The sequence below is a fragment of the Meles meles genome, chromosome 5 (genome assembly GCF_922984935.1).
Source record: "Meles meles chromosome 5, mMelMel3.1 paternal haplotype, whole genome shotgun sequence".
NCBI lineage: Eukaryota > Metazoa > Chordata > Mammalia > Carnivora > Mustelidae > Meles > Meles meles.
Genome location: NC_060070.1, coordinates 123,904,967 through 123,925,534, shown reverse-complemented (window position 1 = coordinate 123,925,534; position 20,568 = coordinate 123,904,967). Strand labels below are relative to the sequence as shown.

Below are 20,568 nucleotides of genomic sequence, written 5' to 3'. Positions count from 1 at the left end.
AGGGCCCCTGGGGGTGTAGAGAAGGGCCTCAGTTTCTCCCTGGCCCCCTGAGCAGGGATGTGGCCGGAGCCCAGAGAGGTTCCCAGAGTATATCTGGGTTGTCAGGGAGACACCCCTAAACCCTAAGAGCTGGGCTGGCAGCCAGCCAAGCTGATGGGCTCCCAGAGCTTGGCCATGACCTCCCCCTCCCTTGCTATCAGCCTGGGTCATCCTTCTACCTAGTTGCCCAGCCCTGCACTACCACCCCTGGACCAGGGCAGTGGGTTAGGGCAGCGCTGGGAGAATGGAGGGCAGAATGCAGAAGAGCCTGCCCCGATGGGGATGGGTGCTGGCTGATGGGGTCAGAGAAGCCTATATCCACTCCCCACAGTGGGGGGTAGGGAAGAGAATTAGGCAGTCTCAGGGTACCAGGCCCCAACTGACCATGTGCTCCATCCCCATCTGGCCAGGGTGACTCACGGTCCTGGGAGTAGGGTAAGGGTCAGTGACCCACCTCCACCCTTTCCTCAGGGTGCTGAGTAATGGGCACAATGACACCAGATTTTTCCATAGTCTTTCTGCAGCCAAACCCTTCCATATTTTCCACCTCCTGCCTCAGCTAGGACAGAGGCAAGAGGACGGGAACATTTATGGAGTGCCAATCCGTATTATGCCTACGCAGGTTCAAGGGAAGGAAGTGGCTGTCCATGGCCACACCACCAGCAATTGGAATTTGAACACAGGTCTGCCTGGCTCCAAAGACTACATTCTTTTTATGACATCAGCAGTCAGTGAATGAAGGGAATAATGCCTATAACATGCTTAGGAAAGTGTCTGGCACATGACCGAGACTCAGTAAATATTTGTTTTTGCTGCGGCAAAGGCTGAAGGTAGGAGAATAAAGGCCAGAGGCATGGATAGGTCAGTAGGGGGTCGGCTCTGGGGGCACAAAAGAAGGCAGTTCTAGAAAAGCTGGGGTGCAGTGCGGGGGCTCACCTGTGGTGCCATCGGCAGAGATGGGGCCCAGGCGCTTCCTGCCTGCCAGCCCGTAGAGCAGGAACTTGTACTTCCGGCCGGGCTCCAGGCCGGGGACGGTGACCTCGCGCTGGTCTGCGGCCACGGGCACCATGCGAGGCTGCCCGTCCCTGTCCTTGTACTGGACCACGAAGGAGTCAAATTCACCTTCAGGGACCGCCCAGGAGAGGGTCATGGAGTCTGGGGTCACGTTTGTCACTGTCAGCTCCCCGAGGCGGGGAGATTTCATGTCTGAGACTGAGAAGAGAGAGAGGTGTATGGAGAGTGACAGAAATGGTGACAGAAGCTGGCAGAGCTTCCCCAGGGTGCAAGGGCTCTGGGAGCTGGTTCTGGGAGCTGGGAGGGGGTGGCTAGGCCACATGGCAGGAAGTGGGACAGCAGAGGGATGATAAGATGAGCCAGGGAAGAAAGCAGCGTCCCTCAGGATGGAAGAAGAGGAGGGAGAAGGATGAGAAGGAGGCATAAGCGGGGTGCTCTGGACCTGGAAATAAGCAGGTCCACAAGCCCTGAGGTTTGGAGTGTGGAGCACGGTAACAGGAAATTCTAACTGTCAGCACAAGGGGGCGAAAGCGCACTCAGGAGGCTCTAGTGCCAAAGGTAGCCTCCAGCCTCCAGCCCTCACTCACTTGTCTTTGCCTCTGCAGACACTGGGCCATGGCGTTTCCCATCCCGGAGGCCGAAGAGCAGGAACTTGTACTTGCGGGCCGGATCCAGGCCCGATACTGTGATCTCCCGGAGGTGTCCGCCCACAGGCACCGCCTGGGGCTGCCCCTGCACATCCTTGTACTGGACCAGGAAGGAGTCGAAGAGACCCTGGGCCACTGTCCACGAGAGGCTCACTGTGTCGGAGGTCACGGCTGCCACAGCCAGCTCCCCCAGGTGGGGTGCCACAGGGGGCTCTGTGGGCAGGGAGCCTGGAACAGAGCAGAGGAGGCTGAGGGGCCAAAGGCAGGACTCTTGGAAAGAGAGGGAGTGCTTTCCCCAGGCTATGAAATAAACATTTTGTAGCAAGCTCTTCTAACATGTTTAATGTGTCCCAGGCATGGCTGTAAGCAGCTCACACAGCGGCACACGTATCCTCACACAACATACGAAGGAGATGCCATTACCATTAGCAACCCCATTCTATGTGGATTTGAGGCACAGAGAAGTTAAGAAATGTTCATGAATTCATACAATCAGTTCGTCTAGAGCAGGAATCAAACCAGAGAATCTGGTCCTGCAGCTGCATTCTGAGTCAGTAAAATACGCCGGGAGCCTGAGGAGGCATATATGAAGAAGGAAGCAAGATCAAGAAGACAAGTGCAATTTATGAAGCACAGGGTACACGCCAACCGACGGAGAACGCCGTCTCCACCATCCTCACTCAACTAAGGGATGACGAGGATCATTAGCGTCATAAGAGAAAGGAGAAGACTTAAAGGACCATCTCTGAGGTGCTGAGATCCAAAGGGGGGATACAAGAGAAAACAGGAGACCTTGGGGACAGGGTCCCTGCCCACACTCACCAGTGATGCCCACAGTGGACACGGGGCCCTGGCGCTGCCCCCCGTGCAGGCCGTACAGATGCATCTTGTACCTGCGCCCCGGCTCCAGGCCCCCGACGGTGACCTCGCTCTCGTCACCCCTGACACGCACCACCTGGGGCCTCCCGTCCCCGTCCTTGTACTGGACAGTGAAGGAGTCGAAGTGGCCCTGGGGGATGGTCCAGGAGAGGCTCAGCGAGTCTGGGGAGGATCCTGTCACCATCAGCTCCCCCAGGAGGGGCTCCTCGGGGGGCTCTGGGGCTTCCGTGCTGGGTTCTCTGGGGCTGGGTGTCTCCTCCACCTCGGGGAGCGCTGGGGTCTCTTCCTCTGCGGCTGAGGACAGAAACAGAGCAGGTGAGGCAGAGAGTCCCAGGAGACGGCCTCAGGTGTTAGGAGAAGGATGGAGAAGCTGTGACCATGGCCAGGGCCCCCCAAATTTAGCTCAGCGAAGGCCACCCTTGGGGCTGGGTGGGTTCACTCTGCCGACATCTCATAAACATGCCTGGGAGCCTGGCCAGTCAGCAGCACAGCTCCCAGAGGCCCCTCTCTGCACAGGAGGAACCCTCTGTCCTCAGGAAGCCCCCGGAGGGGGGGCACAAAAAGCACCATGGCTCAGTTTCGAGCATGGGTCCTCCTGCACCCCACTCACCCATCACCTGAGAGAGGAAGATCCCCCCACTGGCCCCGTCCTGGGGCTTCCACCATCCACTCACCTGTCACCCCAATGGCAGAGACTGGGCCCATGCGCTGGCCACCGTGGAAGCCATACAGGTTCATCTTGTACTTGTGGTCTGGCTGCAGGCCTGACACCGTGACCTCCTCCTCATACCCCGGGACGCGCACCGCCTTGGGCTGCCCATCCCCGTTCTTGTACTGCACCAGAAAGTGGTCAAACTGGCCCTCGGGGACGGTCCAGGAGAGGTGCAGGGAGTCGGGGGTGGCATCGGTCACGGCCAGCTCCCCCAGGCGGGGCTTGGTGGGAGGCTTGGGGGCCGCGGTGGACGGGGCTTCGGTGGTCACAGCTTCGTATTCTGGAAGTGGACAGAGACATACAGGGACAGGTGAGGACATGCAAGTCAGCACGGCGGTGGGTGTCTTACAAAATAAGATAACGAGGAGCAGAGTGTCACCTTCCCAGTCCATTAATGCCAGCCTGCTTGGCCGCTTACCCTCATCTTACCCCTACGCACACCCTGCCCCTCTCCCGCTCTCTCCGGCACCCACCTCCCCACACACTGTGCCCTGAGCCTCCCTCCACTGGGGTCCCCTTGCCATCTCACTCCCCTTGGTTCCTGTCTTTGCTCCCAAACAGCTCAGAACTCCCTTCCCCAACCAGAAATCTGGAGTCTTCCTGGCTCTGTTTCCGTCCCCAGCGGCCACCACACTCAGAGTCCAACTAAGGTCCTCCTGGGTTCCCCACCTCTGCGGCCCCACCAGCTGGGCTTGGGCTCCACCCCAGCCTCGTCGCCTCTCACCTGTGTCACCGTGTCCCTCCTGGGCTCCCTGCCTCCCTGCCCTGTCCATTCCTCACTGGGGCCTCCTAGTGCAGCCTTTCACTGCACATCTGATGGTGTCGGCCTTGGCTTCACCGTGCAACAGCCCCCTCTACCCTGGGACGGGCCCCTGAGCTGCTTCTGCTGCTCTGCCCCCATCTCAAGACTCTCACACAGAACCCTCTCGGCCCCTCCAATGGACCACGATGCACCTAGTCTCCAGGCCTTGCCACCAGTCGTGACGTGGCTCTGACTTTTGTGCTGTCACCAAGTGAACACCTGCCCGACCTCTGGTGTCAGTTGTCTCGTGGACACCTGCGGGCAGACTGGCTTAGGCTTGCTGCCCAGTCTTGGCCTGGCCCCGGGCCTTCCCGTCACAGGCATATGCCCCTTTGCCTGATTGCTGGTTCACGGCCTATCTCCCCATGCCCGGGAGCCCCATTACGGTAAGAATTTATCTCTCTGCCACCATCAGCTTCACCCCAGTGAACTCCCACAGTGCTTGGCTCAGGCTACCCAGTCTTGTGGGGCCATGGGAAGCAGAGGTCTGACAGCACCCAAACCATGAGGCCTGGACGTGTCGGTCAGGACGCTACATCCGGAGCCCCCTCTGGCTTGTCCCCCAGCCTCCAGTGAACTACAGGGAGGCAGAGCCTCTGGGAGGAATCAGGGATGCCAGGACAGCTCTCTCCAACAGACTCTGAGAAAGCGTCCCATTCCTTTGTCCTGAGGAGCTTTGCTACTCAAAGTGTGGTCCTCGGACCAGCAGCACCAGCATCGCGTCAGGGACATAGAATCTCTGGCCCCTGCCCCAGCCTGTGGCACCTGAACGGGCCCTTTACTGAGATCCCCAGGCCATGTGATGTGCAAAAGAGACGTGCTGCCTAGAGTATATGTTTTCATGCCCATGGTCCTGTAGGGTCGGCTTCCCTAGGGTCCCACCCGCACTCACCGGTGATGCCCACGGTGGACACGGGGCCCTGGCGCTGCCCTCCGTGCAGGCCGTACAGGTGCATCTTGTACCTGCGCCCCGGCTCCAGGCCCCCGACGGTGACCTCGCTCTCGTCACCCCTGACACGCACCACCTGGGGCCGCCCGTCCCTGTCCTTGTACTGGACAGTGAAGGAGTTGAAGTGGCCCTGGGGGACGGTCCAGGAGAGGCTCAGCGAGTCTGGGGAGGATCCCGTCACCATCAGCTCCCCCAGGAGGGGCTCCTCAGGGGGCTCTGGGGCCTCCGTGCTGGTTTCTGTGGGGCTGGGCGTCTCCTCCACAAAGTCCTGTGGGGCTGAGAGAAGACATGGGGATGGAGGCTTAGTTGTCAGCTCTGCCGCTCGTGTGGGTAGGACGACAAAGGGCTGCAGTCCCTGTGAAACCACCAAGGAGCACCTGTGGGTTAGCGGGCTGGGAACTCCTGCTGGTACTGAGGCAGTCCCCGGTCCCCTCATGCACTGACTGGCCGGCACTGTAAATGTTCAGAAGGCAATTCGGATGTGTGCGTAGGAGCCAAAATACTACTCATTTCCGTTGACCCAATCCTCCCATTGGACAGCCGTCTTAAGAACATTATGAAAACACAGGATAAAGTTGTGCCATGGGAGTCTGTTGTGGGATTATTCATGACAACAAAATGTGTCAGGGACCCAAATGGCCCTGAGACGATGATTCACTGTGGTAAGATGCTTTCACCACCCAGTGTCAGATAACCATTAAATGATGATTAATGCAGGTTGTTCGGCCTCAAAATACATGCTCATGATGTAACTTATGTACAAAAACAAAGGAAGAGCCAGGAATTGTATGAACACGCTGCAGCTTGAGAACATGCCCTGGAGGGAAGGGAGAGCCTGCCTTACGGGCATTAGTATTAATGGCAGTGACTGCATCAAAAGGGGTTTTGAAGCGGGTTTTCCCCCGTTTTTAAAATATTCCACAATGTTGATGTTCACTTCCCCAGAATAATGTGGACTTAGAAAGTCCACATGGGACTTTCTATTGGGATTGGGATCCGCCGTGACAGTAATAACACTGAAGAGCGGATGAGAGTTAAGAGCTTTCCCTCAGGGTGGGAGCTGTTCTAATGTCTATTTTCTCATTGTTCTCCCATCCACCTCCTGTCACACTCCTGCGAATGTATATAGAGAAAGGAGGCCCATCCCCCAGGAGTCAGAGGGGCCGGATGAAATCATTCCTTTGTCTGGAGCATCTTCAGGAGAGGAGACAGAACCTCATGGTTGGTGTCATAGAGGCACAGAGGCAGCAAGACCCAGGCCTACAGAGAAGCACTCATAAGGGCACTGGGCTCTCCTGCATGGTGCACAGAGGAACTCTGTTCTCACAGAACATCAGAATCAGGCTGACACTGAATACAGAGAGCCCAGAAATGGGCCAACACTCTATGGTCAACTAATGTTTGACAAAGCAGGAAAGAATGTCCAATGGAAAAAAAGACGGTCTCTTCAACAAATGGTGTCGGGGAAACCGGACAGTCACATGCAGAAGAATGAAATGGGACCATTTCCTTACACCACGCACAAAGATCAACTCAAAATGGATGAAAGATTTAACTGTGAGACAGGAATCCATCAAAATCCTAGAGAAGAACACAGGCAGCAACCTCTGTGACCTCAGCCACAGCAACTTCTTGCTAGACATGTCTTCAAAGGCAAGGAAAACAAAAGCACAAATGAACTATTGGGACTTCATCAGGATAAACAGCTTCTGCACAGCAAAGGAAACAGTCAACAAAACCAAAGACAACAGACAAAATGGGAGAAGACATTTGCAAACAACATATCAGATAAAGGGCTAGTATCCAAAATCTATAAAGAACTTCTCAAACTCAACACCCAAAAAACAAATAAGCCAATCAAGAAATGGGCAGAAGACACGAACAGACATTTCTCTGAAGAAGACATACAGATGGCCAATAGACATGTGAAACAATGTTCAACATTACTAGGCATCAGGGAAATACAAATCAAAACCACAATGATTACCACCTCACACCAGTCAGAATGGCTAAAATTAACAAGTCAGGAAATGACAGATGTTGGTGAGGATGTGGAGAAAGGGGAACCTTCCCACACTGTTGGTGGGAATGCAAGCTGGTACAGCCACTCTGGAAAACAGTATGGAGGTTCCTCAAAAAGGTAGAAATAGAGCTATCTTAATGACCCAGCAGTTGAACTACTAGGCATTTTTCCAAAGGATACAAACGTAGTTATTTGAAGGGGTACCTGCACCCCAATTTTTATAGCAGCAATGTCCACAATATCCAGTTATGGAAAAGCCCCAGATGTCCATCAACAGATGAATGGATAAAGAAGATCTGATATATATATACAATGGAATATTAGTCAAAAAATGATGCCATTTGCAATGACATGTATGGAACTTGAGGGTATTATGCTAAGTAAAATAAGTCAATCAGAGAAAGACGATTATCATATTGTTTCACTCATACGTGGAATAAAAGAACAAAACAGATGAACTTAAGGGAAAGGAAGGAAAAATAAACTAAGATAAAAAGAGAGGGAGATCTCTCTCTGCCTGCCTCTCTGCCTAGTTGTGCTTTCTCTCTGTCAAATAAATAAAATATTAAAAAAAAAAAAAGAGAGAGAGAGGGAGAAAAACCGTAAGAGATGTTGAACTCTGGGAAAGAAACTGAGAGTCGCTGGAGGGGAGGTGGGTGGCGGGATGGGCATTAAGGAAGGCACGTGAGGTAATGCAACTGACAAGTCACTACATTCTACCCTTGAAACTAATTAAAAAAAAAAAAAAAAAGAATTGGGCTGACCCTGACAGATAAGCCATCCTGACTGTTCTTTTAGAATTTAATTCACCTTGTGATTTTGTCCCCCTAATTTCGTAGGGACTAGAAATTGTAACTTTTTCAGAATTAGAAATAAAATAAGTTGCAAGAGTGATGGGGGAAAAGATGGAAGAAGTATAAGGGAGGAGAAGATATTATATTTAAAATAAATATTTCCAGATTATAAAAGAAACTTTAGAACAACACAGAATACAATAAAACAAAAAAAGGGCTGGAACATTCTATCCTATCCTACACACCATGCATCCTCTGAGATGGGTCTCTTTCCAGTTTTCTTACCATGCATGTTATTTTCCAGTGGTTGTGATTAGCATCCTTACAAAATTTGGAGGCTCCTTTTTCAACGTGATATTATCAAGCAATTGTCTAGTGTTAAAACATTTTGGTGATGCCATAACAGCTCATCTTAAGATGTTCCCTAATTATTTAATCATCCCAGTGTGATTGGACGTTGTCCTGTTTCTTTCCTTCTTGTGTGTGTGTGTGCATGCATGTGTGCACACGCTTGGTCTGTGCCTGACATACTGTACTCTTAGAGGTGCCCAGCAGCTGACCATCAGAAGGAGGTCATGCTGTCTACAATGAGGCTCCAGGTTAACAAATGCTAAACTCCTAGACGCAGGGCACAGCCCGGAGCCCTGGAGGAAAAGCAGGAAATGGGGATCCAAGGCCTGGAAACTTAGGGACTAGCAAAAGAACAGAACAGTCATCCAGGGCACCCGTGAGAAAATGTAGTTCTCCCTGAAGACCCCTGAGTCCTGCCCCCCCACTCACCGGTGACGCCCACGGTGGACACGGGGCCCTGGCGCTGCCCCTCGTGCAGGCCGTACAGATGCATCTTGTACCTGCGCCCCGGCTCCAGGCCCCCGACGATGACCTCGCTCTCGTCACCCCCGACACGCACCACCTGGGGCCGCCCGTCCCCGTCCTTGTACTGGACAGTGAAGGAGTCGAAGTGGCCCTGGGGGACGGTCCAGGAGAGGCTCAGCGAGTCTGGGGAGGATCCTGTCACCATCAGCTCCCCCAGGAGGGGCTCCTCGGGGGGCTCTGGGGCCTCCGTGCTGGGTTCTGTGGGGCTGGGCGTCTCCTCCACCTCGGGGAGCGCTGGGGTCTCTTCCTCTGCAGCTGAGAAGGACAGACACAGAGCAGGTGAGGCAGAAGCCCCAGGAGACGGCCTCAGGTCTTGGGAGAAGGATGGACAGGCTGTGACCATGGCCGGGGCCCCCCAAATTTAGCTCAGCGAAGGCCACCCTTGGGGCCGGGTGGGCTCACTCTGCCGACATCTCACAAACATGCCTGGGAGCCTGCAGGGTCAGCCATGGGGAGTCTGGCCAGTCAGCAGCACAGCTCCCAGAGGCCCCTCTCTGCACAGGAGGAACCCTCTGTCCTCAGGAAGCCCCCGGAGGGGGGGCACAAAAAGCACCATGGCTCAGCTTCGAGCATGGGGCCTCCTGCACCCCACTCACCCATCACCTGAGAGAGGGAGATCCTCCCGCTGGCCCCGCCCTGGGGCTTCCACCATCCACTCACCTGTCACCCCAATGGCAGAGACTGGGCCCATGCGCTGGCCACCGTGGAAGCCATACAGGTTCATCTTGTACTTGTGGTCTGGCTGCAGGCCTGACACCGTGACCTCCTCCTCATACCCCGGGACGCGCACCGCCTTGGGCTGCCCATCCCCGTTCTTGTACTGCACCAGAAAGTGGTCAAACTGGCCCTCGGGGACGGTCCAGGAGAGGTGCAGGGAGTCGGGGGTGGCGTTGGTCACGGCCAGCTCCCCCAGGCGGGGCTTGGTGGGAGGCTCAGGGGCCACGGTGGGTAGGTCTGTGGAGGCTGGCACTTCGTGGTCCTTTCCTGGGGCTGGAGCAGGAGACAAAGAGAATGTGTGGACATGCCCTGAGGGCCAGCTTCCAGTGAAGGATACTTAGATTTCTCCCAGACACATCAAGACGCCTCAAGGTCCTGCAGCCTAGATGCCAGGCCTCACAGACCCAAACCTCAATTCCTGGTTTGAATGTTCAGTTACCAAGGGACAGAGTGTGCTCCTGGGGACATCATGATGGGAGGTTGGGGCTGCCATGGTGCTGTACATGTGGAGCTGAGCCCTTGGGAGCCGCAGAGCAAATCTGCACGGAGGGACAGGACCGAGGCTTCCTAACACTGCCAAGCACACCTGACGGGTCGCCTCAGGAGTTACAGCTACTCAGGTTTGGAAATTCTACTTCGTGAATACTTTCCTTTAATACATATTCTGGTTTAGAAGCCTTCTGAGTACTTTTTAGAGGCAAATTAAGATTTCAGAATGGAGGCCAAAGAGAAGAGGCAGGAGGTCGTCTTTGTACCTGGGTGGTTTTGGACCCTGTATTTACTTTCTTGGTAATTTATGGTGCAGATGACTCATCACACCCCCAGATTTCTCTCGGCTTTTCTGTTCTGCATAGGATTTCATTCTTCCTTAATCACCGATTATAAAATTGTCTTGTTTCCTATCTGTTCTTTTTGGAAACCGGGTCTTAAGCATCGAAGGGTAATAATAGCTCCAAGAGAACTTAATGGAAGCAACGGACGGCCCCGTTAACAAGTAATGAAGGAAGGGACAGTGCCTTGCAAAATTGCATACGACTAATACTAACTAACCATCGGAGTAAGAGCATTCGTGGAGCAGGATTCCTGCTCATTTGGCATAAATGGGGATCAGTCTGGGTTGGGAAACACAGACCATTGTACCCACTGAAATCAACAATATGAGAACTCATCCCAAGAGTTTTCAGAAACGAATTTTCTTCCTCTTCTTTGCAGATGAAGAAAGGGAGGCACAGAGAGGTTGGAGCAACTCTCTTGGGGTCACACAGCTTGAACAGGCTGAGGCTAGGGTCAACCCCACGTCTCTTTGAGTCTGTTATTTCCCTGGTATCCTGCTTCTTCAAGGACCAAAAAGTCTGTGTGTGGGGGCATCTGACTGGCTCAGTCAGTAGAATATGTGGCTCTTGATCTCCGGGTTGTGAGTTCCAGCCCCATGTTGGGGGTAGAGATTAATTCAAAAACAAAAACAAAACAAGAAATAAAAAGCTTGTGTGTAAAGGATAAGATGGCTGGGGCATCACCAAAGTCTTGGAGTAAAGACACAAGCAGAACCACTTTTAGGAAGTTGGGAGGTTCTAGTCTCAGGGACAGTGGGACAAAAACACCTGAATACTGACATGAAGGAGCAACTGAGTCCAGTGTCCAGGGCCCAGTGTCCTGCTGTGTACTCACCAGTTAAACCGACAGCAGAGACCGGGCCCACACGCTGGCCCCTGTGGAAGCCATACAGATTCATCTTATACTTGTGGTCTGGCTGCAGGCCTGACACGGTGACCTGGTCCTCATTCCCTGGCACTCTCACTGCCTTGGGCTGCCCGTCCCCGTTCTTGTACTGGACCAGGAAGTGGTCAAATTGGCCCTCAGGGATGGTCCAGGAGAGGTGCAGGGAGTCGGGGGTGGCATCCGTCACGGTTATCTCTCCCAAGTGTGGCTTTGGAAGGGTGCTGGTAGAGGGCTCCCCTTCGGGGTCTGGGAATAGATGCAAACAGAATATTTCCTATTGCTGGAAAAAATACTTGATGTCCCGGCTCTCCTGGATTCAGACCAGTAGGTGGGCCGGCTCTGTAGGCCTAACTTAAGATCCATTTCTGCTTATCATCAAAGTCTTTTTGGATCTCTTCATGGTCTGTCAAACTTACCAGGCAGCCTCCTACCTCAGGGCCTTTGCACAGACTGTTCCCTTTGTGTGAATGTTCTGACCCTGGATGTCTGCATGGCTCATGTACACACTTCCTTTAAGTCTTTGTTCAAATGTCACCTCTTCAGGGCCAATCGTGACCACCCTATCTAAAATTCCAATTCTCCCAACTGCAGTGTTTTCCCCCTTTTTGGACTCAATCCCAGCAACAAACTAGAAAACAACACTTACGAGACAATCAGGAAACTTACACTACCTACATACTTAACGTTTGATATTAACATTCAATTTTAAAGGTATAATAATGGTGTTGCAACTATATTTAAATACTTTTTCATGCATGAGTTGGGGAGGAGCAGAGAAGAAATCTTAGGCAGGCTCCACACCCAGCGCAGGGCTCTGCAGTTGGTTAAGCTTCTGTTCCTGGATTTCAGTTCAGGTCATGATCTCAGGGTCATGAGATCCAGCCCTGCTCCAGGGACAGAAGCTTCACCAACTGCACCACCCAGGCATCCCTTAGATAGTCCTTTAAACAGGAGTAATACACTTAAATATGAAATCATGAAGTATAGGATGAAATCTTGAGCATCTGGGACCTTTGCAACAGTATATCCATACAGCAGAATACTATTTGACTGTAAAGGGATGAAGTTCTGCTACACATTACATCATGGATGAACCCTCAAAACGAGCTTGATGAAAGAACCCAGACACAGAAGAACACGTTATTGTACAATACCATCTATCTGATATGTCTAGGAAAGGCAAATCTACAAATACAGTCCTAAAATTAGATAGTGTTAGAGCTCTACAGAGAAAGTTCTAAAATTAGTTAGTGCTGATGGTTGCATATTTAAAGTGGATGAATTTTATGGTATGTAAATGACTCTCAGTAAGCTGTTAGTTAAGAACACATTCCAGTGCGAGGAGGGCAGGAAGTGAGCAGGTGGGAATGAGTCAGACTGGACAGGAGTTAATATCAGGCTGCAGCAGAGCAACGGGCCTACGGGAGTTCACGACGCTGTTCTTCCTCTTCCTCTTTGTGTGTAAGCTTGAATCTTATATAATAAATATTTGTTGAATGGTTGAATAGTTCATGGCATTTGCCCCAACCACAAAACAAGATCTTTCCGGAGTTTCCGGCAAAGCTGAAAGCCACATATGGGTCAGTGTATCACTGCCTCAAGACTTCCAGCCGAGGACTTCTCTGGCACATGCCTGGCACTCGGACTTCCTGACCCAACGCATGCCTGTCCTGTATGCTACTGCACGAAAGGTGGGTTCAGTGCAGCAGAACCGTACTGAATCGTGGAGACCTTACCCAAAACAGCCTTGAAGGCCCCGCCCGCACTCACCAGTGATGCCCACAGTGGAAACGGGGCCCTGGCGCTGGCCCCTATGTAGGCCGTACAGGTGCATCTTGTACCTGCGCCCCGGCTCCAGGCCCCCGACGGTGACCTCGCTCTCGTCACCCCCGACACGCACCACTTGGGGCCGCCCGTCCCCGTCCTTGTACTGGACAGTGAAGGAGTCAAAGTGGCCCTGGGGGACGGTCCAGGAAAGGCTCAGTGAGTCTGGGGAGGATCCCATCACCGTCAGCTCCCCCAGGAGGGGTTCCTCGGGGGGCTCCGGGGTCTCCGTGCTGGGTTCTCTGGGGCTGGGTGTCTCCTCCACCTCGGGGAGCGCTGGGGTCTCTTCCTCTGCAGCTGAGAAGAACAGACACAGAGCAGATGAGGCAGGAGCCCCAGGAGACGGCCTCAGGTCTTGGGAGAAGGATGGAGAAGCTGTGACCATGGCCGGGGGCCCCCAAATTCAGTTCAGTGAAGGCCACCCTTGGGGCCGAGTGGGCTCGCTCTGCCGACATCTCATAAACATGCCTGGGAGCCTGGCCAGTCAGCAGCACAGCTCCCAGAGGCCCCTCTCTGCACAGGAGGAACCCTCTGTCCTCAGGAAGCCCCCGGAGGGGGGGCACAAAAAGCACCATGGCTCAGTTTCGAGCATGGGGCCTCCTGCACCCCACTCACCCATCACCTGAGAGAGGAAGATCCCCCCACTGGCCCCGTCCTGGGGCTTCCACCATCCACTCACCTGTCACCCCAATGGCAGAGACTGGGCCCACGCGCTGGCCACCGTGGAAGCCATACAGGTTCATCTTGTACTTGTGGTCTGGCTGCAGGCCTGACACCGTGACCTCCTCCTCATACCCCAGGACGCGCACCGCCTTGGGCTGCCCATCCCCGTTCTTGTACTGCACCAGAAAGTGGTCAAACTGGCCCTCGGGGACGGTCCAGGAGAGGTGCAGGGAGCCGGGGGTGGCATCGGTCACGGCCAGCTCCCCCAGGCGGGGCTTGGTGGGAGGCTTGGGGGCCGCGGTGGACGGGGCTTCGGTGGTCACAGCTTCGTATTCTGGAAGTGGACAGAGACATACAGGGACAGGTGAGGACATGCAAGTCAGCACGGCGGTGGGTGTCTTACAAAATAAGATAACGAGGAGCAGAGTGTCACCTTCCCAGTCCATTAATGCCAGCCTGCTTGGCCGCTTACCCTCATCTTACCCCTACGCACACCCTGCCCCTCTCCCGCTCTCTCCGGCACCCACCTCCCCACACACTGTGCCCTGAGCCTCCCTCCACTGGGGTCCCCTTGCCATCTCACTCCCCTTGGTTCCTGTCTTTGCTCCCAAACAGCTCAGAACTCCCTTCCCCAACCAGAAATCTGGAGTCTTCCTGGCTCTGTTTCCGTCCCCAGCGGCCACCACACTCAGAGTCCAACTAAGGTCCTCCTGGGTTCCCCACCTCTGCGGCCCCACCAGCTGGGCTTGGGCTCCACCCCAGCCTCGTCGCCTCTCACCTGTGTCACCGTGTCCCTCCTGGGCTCCCTGCCTCCCTGCCCTGTCCATTCCTCACTGGGGCCTCCTAGTGCAGCCTTTCACTGCACATCTGATGGTGTCGGCCTTGGCTTCACCGTGCAACAGCCCCCTCTACCCTGGGACGGGCCCCTGAGCTGCTTCTGCTGCTCTGCCCCCATCTCAAGACTCTCACACAGAACCCTCTCGGCCCCTCCAATGGACCACGATGCACCTAGTCTCCAGGCCTTGCCACCAGTCGTGACGTGGCTCTGACTTTTGTGCTGTCACCAAGTGAACACCTGCCCGACCTCTGGTGTCAGTTGTCTCGTGGACACCTGCGGGCAGACTGGCTTAGGCTTGCTGCCCAGTCTTGGCCTGGCCCCGGGCCTTCCCGTCACAGGCATATGCCCCTTTGCCTGATTGCTGGTTCACGGCCTATCTCCCCATGCCCGGGAGCCCCATTACGGTAAGAATTTATCTCTCTGCCACCATCAGCTTCACCCCAGTGAACTCCCACAGTGCTTGGCTCAGGCCACCCAGTCTTGTGGGGCCATGGGAAGCAGAGGTCTGACAGCACCCAAACCATGAGGCCTGGACGTGTCAGTCAGGACGCTACATCCGGAGCCCCCTCTGGCTTGTCCCCCAGCCTCCAGTGAAATACAGGGAGGCAGAGCCTCTGGGAGGAATCAGGGATGCCAGGACAGCTCTCTCCAACAGACTCTGAGAAAGCGTCCCATTCCTTTGTCCTGAGGAGCTTTGCTACTCAAAGTGTGGTCCTTGGACCAGCAGTACCAGCATCGCGTCAGGGACGTAGAATCTCTGGCCCCTGCCCCAGCCTGTGGCACCTGAACGGGCCCTTTATCGAGATCCCCAGGCCATATGATGTGCAAAAGAGACGTGCTGCCTAGAGTATATGTTTTCATGCCCATGGTCCTGTAGGGTCGGCTTCCCTAGGGTCCCACCCGCACTCACCGGTGACGCCCACGGTGGACATGGGGCCCTGGCGCTGCCCCCCGTGCAGGCCGTACAGGTGCATCTTGTACCTGTGCCCCGGCTCCAGGCCCCCGACGGTGACCTCGCTCTCGTCACCCCTGACACGCACCACCTGGGGCCGCCCGTCCCCGTCCTTGTACTGGACAGTGAAGGAGTCGAAGTGGCCCTGGGGGACGGTCCAGGAGAGGCTCAGTGAGTCTGGGGAGGATCCTGTCACCGTCAGCTCCCCCAGGAGGGGCTCCTCAGGGGGCTCCGGGGCCTCCGTGCTGGGTTCTGTGGGGCTGGGCGTCTCCTCCACCTCGGGGAGCGCTGGGGTCTCTTCCTCTGCAGCTGAGAAGGACAGACACAGAGCAGGTGAGGCAGAAGCCCCAGGAGATGGTCTCAGGTCTTGGGAGAAGGATGGAGAAGCTGTGACTATTGCCAGGGGCCCCCCAAATTTAGCCCAGCGAAGGCCACCCTTGGGGCCAGGAGGGCTCGCTCTGCCCACATCTCACAAACATGCCTGGGAGCCTGCAGGGTCAGCCGTGGGGAGCCTGGCCAGCCAGCAGCACAGCTCCCAGAAGCCCCTCTCTGCACAGGAGGAACCCTCTGTCCTCAGGGAGCCCCCGGGGAAGGAGGGAGGCACGAAGGGGACCATGGCTCAGCCTCAAGCATGGGGGCCTCCTGCATGCCCATCACCTATCACTTGAGAGAGGGAGATCCTCCCGTTTACCCTGCCCTGGGGCTTCCAGCATCCACTCACCTGTCACCCCAATGGCAGAGACTGGGCCCATGCGCTGGCCACCGTGGAAGCCATACAGGTTCATCTTGTACTTGTGGTCTGGCTGCAGGCCTGACACCGTGACCTCCTCCTCATACCCCGGGACGCGCACCGCCTTGGGCTGCCCATCCCCGTTCTTGTACTGCACCAGGAAGTGGTCAAACTGGCCCTCGGGGACGGTCCAGGAGAGGTGCAGGGAGTCGGGGGTGGCGTCGGTCACAGCCATCTCCCCCAGCCGGGGCTTGGTGGGAGGTTCTGAAGGTTCGTCCTCCTCTTCCCTTGGGGCTGAACAGAGACATGAGAGAGAGCAAGTTGGACCTGAGAGAGGGGCCGGGCGACCATGGGGACTTTGCTCTCCTCTGGGCTCTCCCAGCCACTTGGAGGAAGGAACTATGGTGGAGTTCTCCTTGGTTACCTGTTAGGGCCTCGATGTGGGCAGGACCCACGCGCTGCTGGCCACGGAAACCGTACAGGTTCACTAGATATCTGTGCTCAGATTCCAGGCCAGAGAGGGTGACATCATTCCGGTCACCATCTATCCTGACCACTTGGAGTTGCCCATCTTGGTCTGTGTAGTGGACCTCGAAGGAGTCATAATCACCCTCAGTCTCGGTCCAGGAGAGATGCAAGGTGTCTGGTGTCGCTTCCTCCACAGTCACCTCCCCTAGGTGGGGCTCAGGCCCTGGAGGACTTGGGGCCTCGGCTTCGATATCTTGTCTGGGGGCTGGTTCAGAGAGACAGGTAGAGATGGGTGACTGGTCTGTCTCCACAAGGCTCTCCAGTGAGAGGGAAGGAGGGGAGGAGGTGAAGGCTAGAGGTCAGTAGTAAAAAGGACCAACTATGGAACATGGGGATGAATTCCCAAAGCATTATGCTAAGTGTTAGAAACCAAGCACCGAGTATGTATTGTATGAGTCTGTTAAGTGAGAGGCTTACAAAGGCAAAAGTGTAAGGAGAGAAAGGAATTAGTGGCTGACAGAGGCTGGCATTGGGGGTACTGATGGCAAAGGGGCATGGGGAAATGGGTTCTGGGGTCAACGGAAATCTTTTGTATCTCAATTGTGGTAATGGTTTCATGACTTACATATTTACCAAAACTCATTGTTCATATAAAATTGTATGTGAATTATGCCTCAATAAGGCTATCCCTTCCCCTAAAAGAAGGGAAATAAGCAGTTCAGAAACCCCCGGCTCGGTCAGACCAGGAGAGCTGAAGCCGGAAGGAGGGGCAGCAACTTCTGGCCACAGCCTCACTCACCAGTCAAGGCGATGGTAGAGATGGGACCCACACGCTTGCCCTGGTGCAGCCCGTACAGCAGCAGCTTATACCTGCGGGCTGGGTCCAGGCCAGAGACGCTGACCTCCCTGAGGCTGCCCTCCACAGGGACCACCTGGGGCTGCCCGTCCCTGTCCTTGTACTGGACCACAAAGGAGTCAAAGTGGCCCTCAGGGACCGTCCACGCGAGGCTCACAGAGTCTGGTGTCATGCTGGTCACCTGTAGCTCCTCCCCGAGACGGGGCTTTGGGGGGTGCCTTGTTCTAGCATTGTCCACACCACTCCTGGGCTCTGAGAGGGAAACAGAGAGAAGGCAGCTGAGCTCTTTCTGGTAGTGGGTGACCTCAAAGGGCAGGACTGAGAGGTCTGGGGACAGGGCTTTGCCATAGCTGAGTCCTATAGGGCTAGTGCTATGGGACTGTGTGAGGAGAGTAAGTACTGTGATGGAAGCCAGCACAAGTGACCACCCTCTTCCCTGGCCTGGCCGGGTGCCGCCGCTGTCCCCAGGGGAGCTCCAGGAGCAGAGCTTGGCCCTGTGGGGATGCCTCACCTGTGGTGCCTTCAGCAGTGAGGGGGCCATGGCGCTTCTTGCCCAGGAGCCCATAAAGGAGGAATCTGTACTTGCGACCAGGGTCCAGAGGGGTGATGGTGATCGAGCGCTCGTGGCCTTCCACGGGCACCATGCGGGGCCCATCTCTGTCCTTGAACTGGACCACAAAGGAGTCAAAATGGCCCTCAGGCACAGTCCAGGAGAGGTGTAGTGAGTCCAGGGTGGGATCTGTCACCCACAGCTCCCCCAGGCGGGAGGGGTCCCTGAGGCTGGCGTCACCTTGGGCAGCGGACAGAGAGGAAAGATTCTTGTGTTTATTTTTTTCCAGAATGACTCTTTGACTGCTTCCCGCTAGAGTTGGAAAAACCCAGGACTGCCCAAATGATCAGTGCTTCCCCAAAATATTTCCATCACCGTCCCATCTCTGCCATCATCCCCAACTGGCCCATGCCTCCCTCCACTTAGCCAACAGGACATCTCTGGGGAAAAAAGAATCGCTAGCTTCCTGCTTATCTTATTCCTCCTGCTGTCCAGATTCTTCCCACTTCTTAGAGACTATGTTCCTATCAGGGTGCAGCTTGGTTTACTTATTTCCTTTTACCAAGGAGCCTACCCGTTGTGATTTGCCTGGCGCCTGGGGAATCTGAGGTCCTAAGGACATCGGAGGGGGCACAGGATCCCTGACAAGTATACACAGCAGATGAGAAAGCAGGATGTTATGTTGGAGGTGTCCCTCTTAGGGCCTGGTGGAGGAGTAGGGGCTCTCTACTTGGTGTGGGGGGTGGGGGAGAAAGAGGGGAGCTCACATGAAGAAAGGATCTGGTGTCTGCCCCAAAGCCATCCTGAGGCCTGAGAAGGAGCTGGCCTGCTGCCTTCTTGGCCAGTGAGGACGCTGACAGCATTGTTATTGCTAGAGTTTTCTGGCATCAGGGAGCCCCCAGGGGCAGGGGAGGGCCTGGACTGAAACCCAGGAAAGGGGCACAGCTGGGCTGGGCCTGAACAGGCCTGGCTGGGCCACCAGCCCTGGGCTCCTCTGCTTCCCAGTTTTCGAGGCCCTGGGAAGAGGGCACAGGAGGAAAAGGGCCCTCTAGAAAGGCAAAGAGGGGACCCGATGGGCCTGAGCCAGTAGGATAAGAAAGAGGGTGACGGCAAAACTCTCAGGAGGTGAGGGCTGCACAAGGCTGAGGGCTGCAAGGCCCAGCAGGTGGAAACGGCTCCTGACTCCCTTGGGCCTCCCCCAGCACTCCCAGTCTCCCATGTCCCACCTTCCAGGAAGGGTCCTAAGGGCTTCCCCCATTCAACAGCAGTGAAAATTATGAGAAGAGAGGAAAAGTCAGTGGGAGGCACAGACCCAGGACCTGGCCCTGTTTCCTGGTTCTCATTTGCCCTGAACCGGGGTGGGCAGTATGGCTTTTTAAATAAAACGGAAGAGGTGGACACAGGGAAGACAAGCAGAAGGAGAGAGACTAGGCAGTGTGAAGAGGGTGGGCAGACTGCTGGGGGTTTGGGGGCCTCTCACCTGTTTTTGCCTCCACAGAGACTGGGCTGCGTCTCTTCCCATCCTGAAGCCCATAGAGCAGGAACTTGTACTTCCGGCCAGGCTCCAGACCGGGGACGGTGACCTCACGCTGGTCTGCTGCCACGGGCACCATATGGGGCTGCCCATCCCTGTCCTTGTACTGGACCATGAAGGAGTCGAATTCACCAGTGGGGACCGTCCAGGAGAGGGTCACGGAGTCTGGGGTCACGTCTAACACGGTCAGCTCCCCCAGCTGTGGATCCTGCGGGGACTCTGTGGCTGGGGCTGTGGGGAGGGGGGCTAGAATCCAGAAAAACATAGAACGTGGCTGAAATCTTGGGCAGGAGAACCCCCGCCCCCATCCCTGAAGGGCTCCTGGGCTCCCAGGGCCTCAAGGGTCCTTGAGCTAAGATGAGACACAGTCACATCGATATTTTCCCTGACCTCTCACTGAAATGTAGCATTTCCTCTGGTGCTCACTGTGGTGTCAGCATACCTGGGACTGTGTTCATGTCACCTGAGAATAACTGCGCAGACTTCAAAGTACGTTTACACTCTTCCCTCCCTTGAAATGTGGGAAGGTTGTGACACATGCCCCAAGACTCATTATTTAATGAGCTGATAAAGAAGTTCCTGTATTACTAAGTCATAAATTTGAATTTAAAATATTTTGATAATTGAATGTCAGTATAACTGGTTTTCTCTCTAACCTTATGCATTTATGTTACAGATTTTTAAAAAAGATTTTATTTATTTATTTGGGAGAGACAGACACAGCGGGAGAGGGAACACAAGCAGAGGGGGGAGAGAGAGAAGCAGGCTTCCCACTGAGGAGAGAGCCCAATGCGGGACTACATCCCGGGACCCCAGGATCATGACCTGAGCTGAAGGCAGACACTTAATGGCTGAGCCACCCAGGCGCCCCTGTGTTATAGATTTTAAAGCCCTGCTTTGAGAGGGGTCCATGGGTTTCATCAGACACTGTGGTACAAAAATGGCAGCAACCTGTCCCCAGGGACCCAAGAGCAAGGGCCCC

General features: G+C 55.0%; 1 protein-coding gene across 5 annotated transcripts in view; it reads right to left on the bottom strand.

Moving 5' to 3' along the window:
* TNXB (tenascin XB) overlaps positions 1-20,568 on the bottom strand; it is a 55,397-nt gene that overhangs the window by 5,401 nt on the left and 29,428 nt on the right. For 2 of the 5 annotated variants that reach the window (XM_046004126.1, XM_046004128.1), the window contains 16 exons: positions 19,533-19,832; positions 18,014-18,292; positions 17,446-17,754; positions 16,603-16,911; positions 16,170-16,472; positions 15,407-15,757; positions 13,675-13,992; positions 12,942-13,292; positions 11,121-11,417; positions 9,396-9,725; positions 8,640-8,990; positions 4,986-5,318; positions 3,254-3,571; positions 2,523-2,873; positions 1,641-1,928; positions 976-1,251 (listed from right to left, as the gene is read on the bottom strand). In XM_046004126.1, the coding sequence (XP_045860082.1) occupies positions 976-1,251; positions 1,641-1,928; positions 2,523-2,873; positions 3,254-3,571; positions 4,986-5,318; positions 8,640-8,990; positions 9,396-9,725; positions 11,121-11,417; positions 12,942-13,292; positions 13,675-13,992; positions 15,407-15,757; positions 16,170-16,472; positions 16,603-16,911; positions 17,446-17,754; positions 18,014-18,292; positions 19,533-19,832 (5,064 nt within the window). The remainder of the gene's footprint in view (positions 1-975; positions 1,252-1,640; positions 1,929-2,522; positions 2,874-3,253; positions 3,572-4,985; positions 5,319-8,639; positions 8,991-9,395; positions 9,726-11,120; positions 11,418-12,941; positions 13,293-13,674; positions 13,993-15,406; positions 15,758-16,169; positions 16,473-16,602; positions 16,912-17,445; positions 17,755-18,013; positions 18,293-19,532; positions 19,833-20,568) is intronic. The other 3 variants (XM_046004127.1, XM_046004129.1, XM_046004130.1) reach the window with 3 other exon arrangements.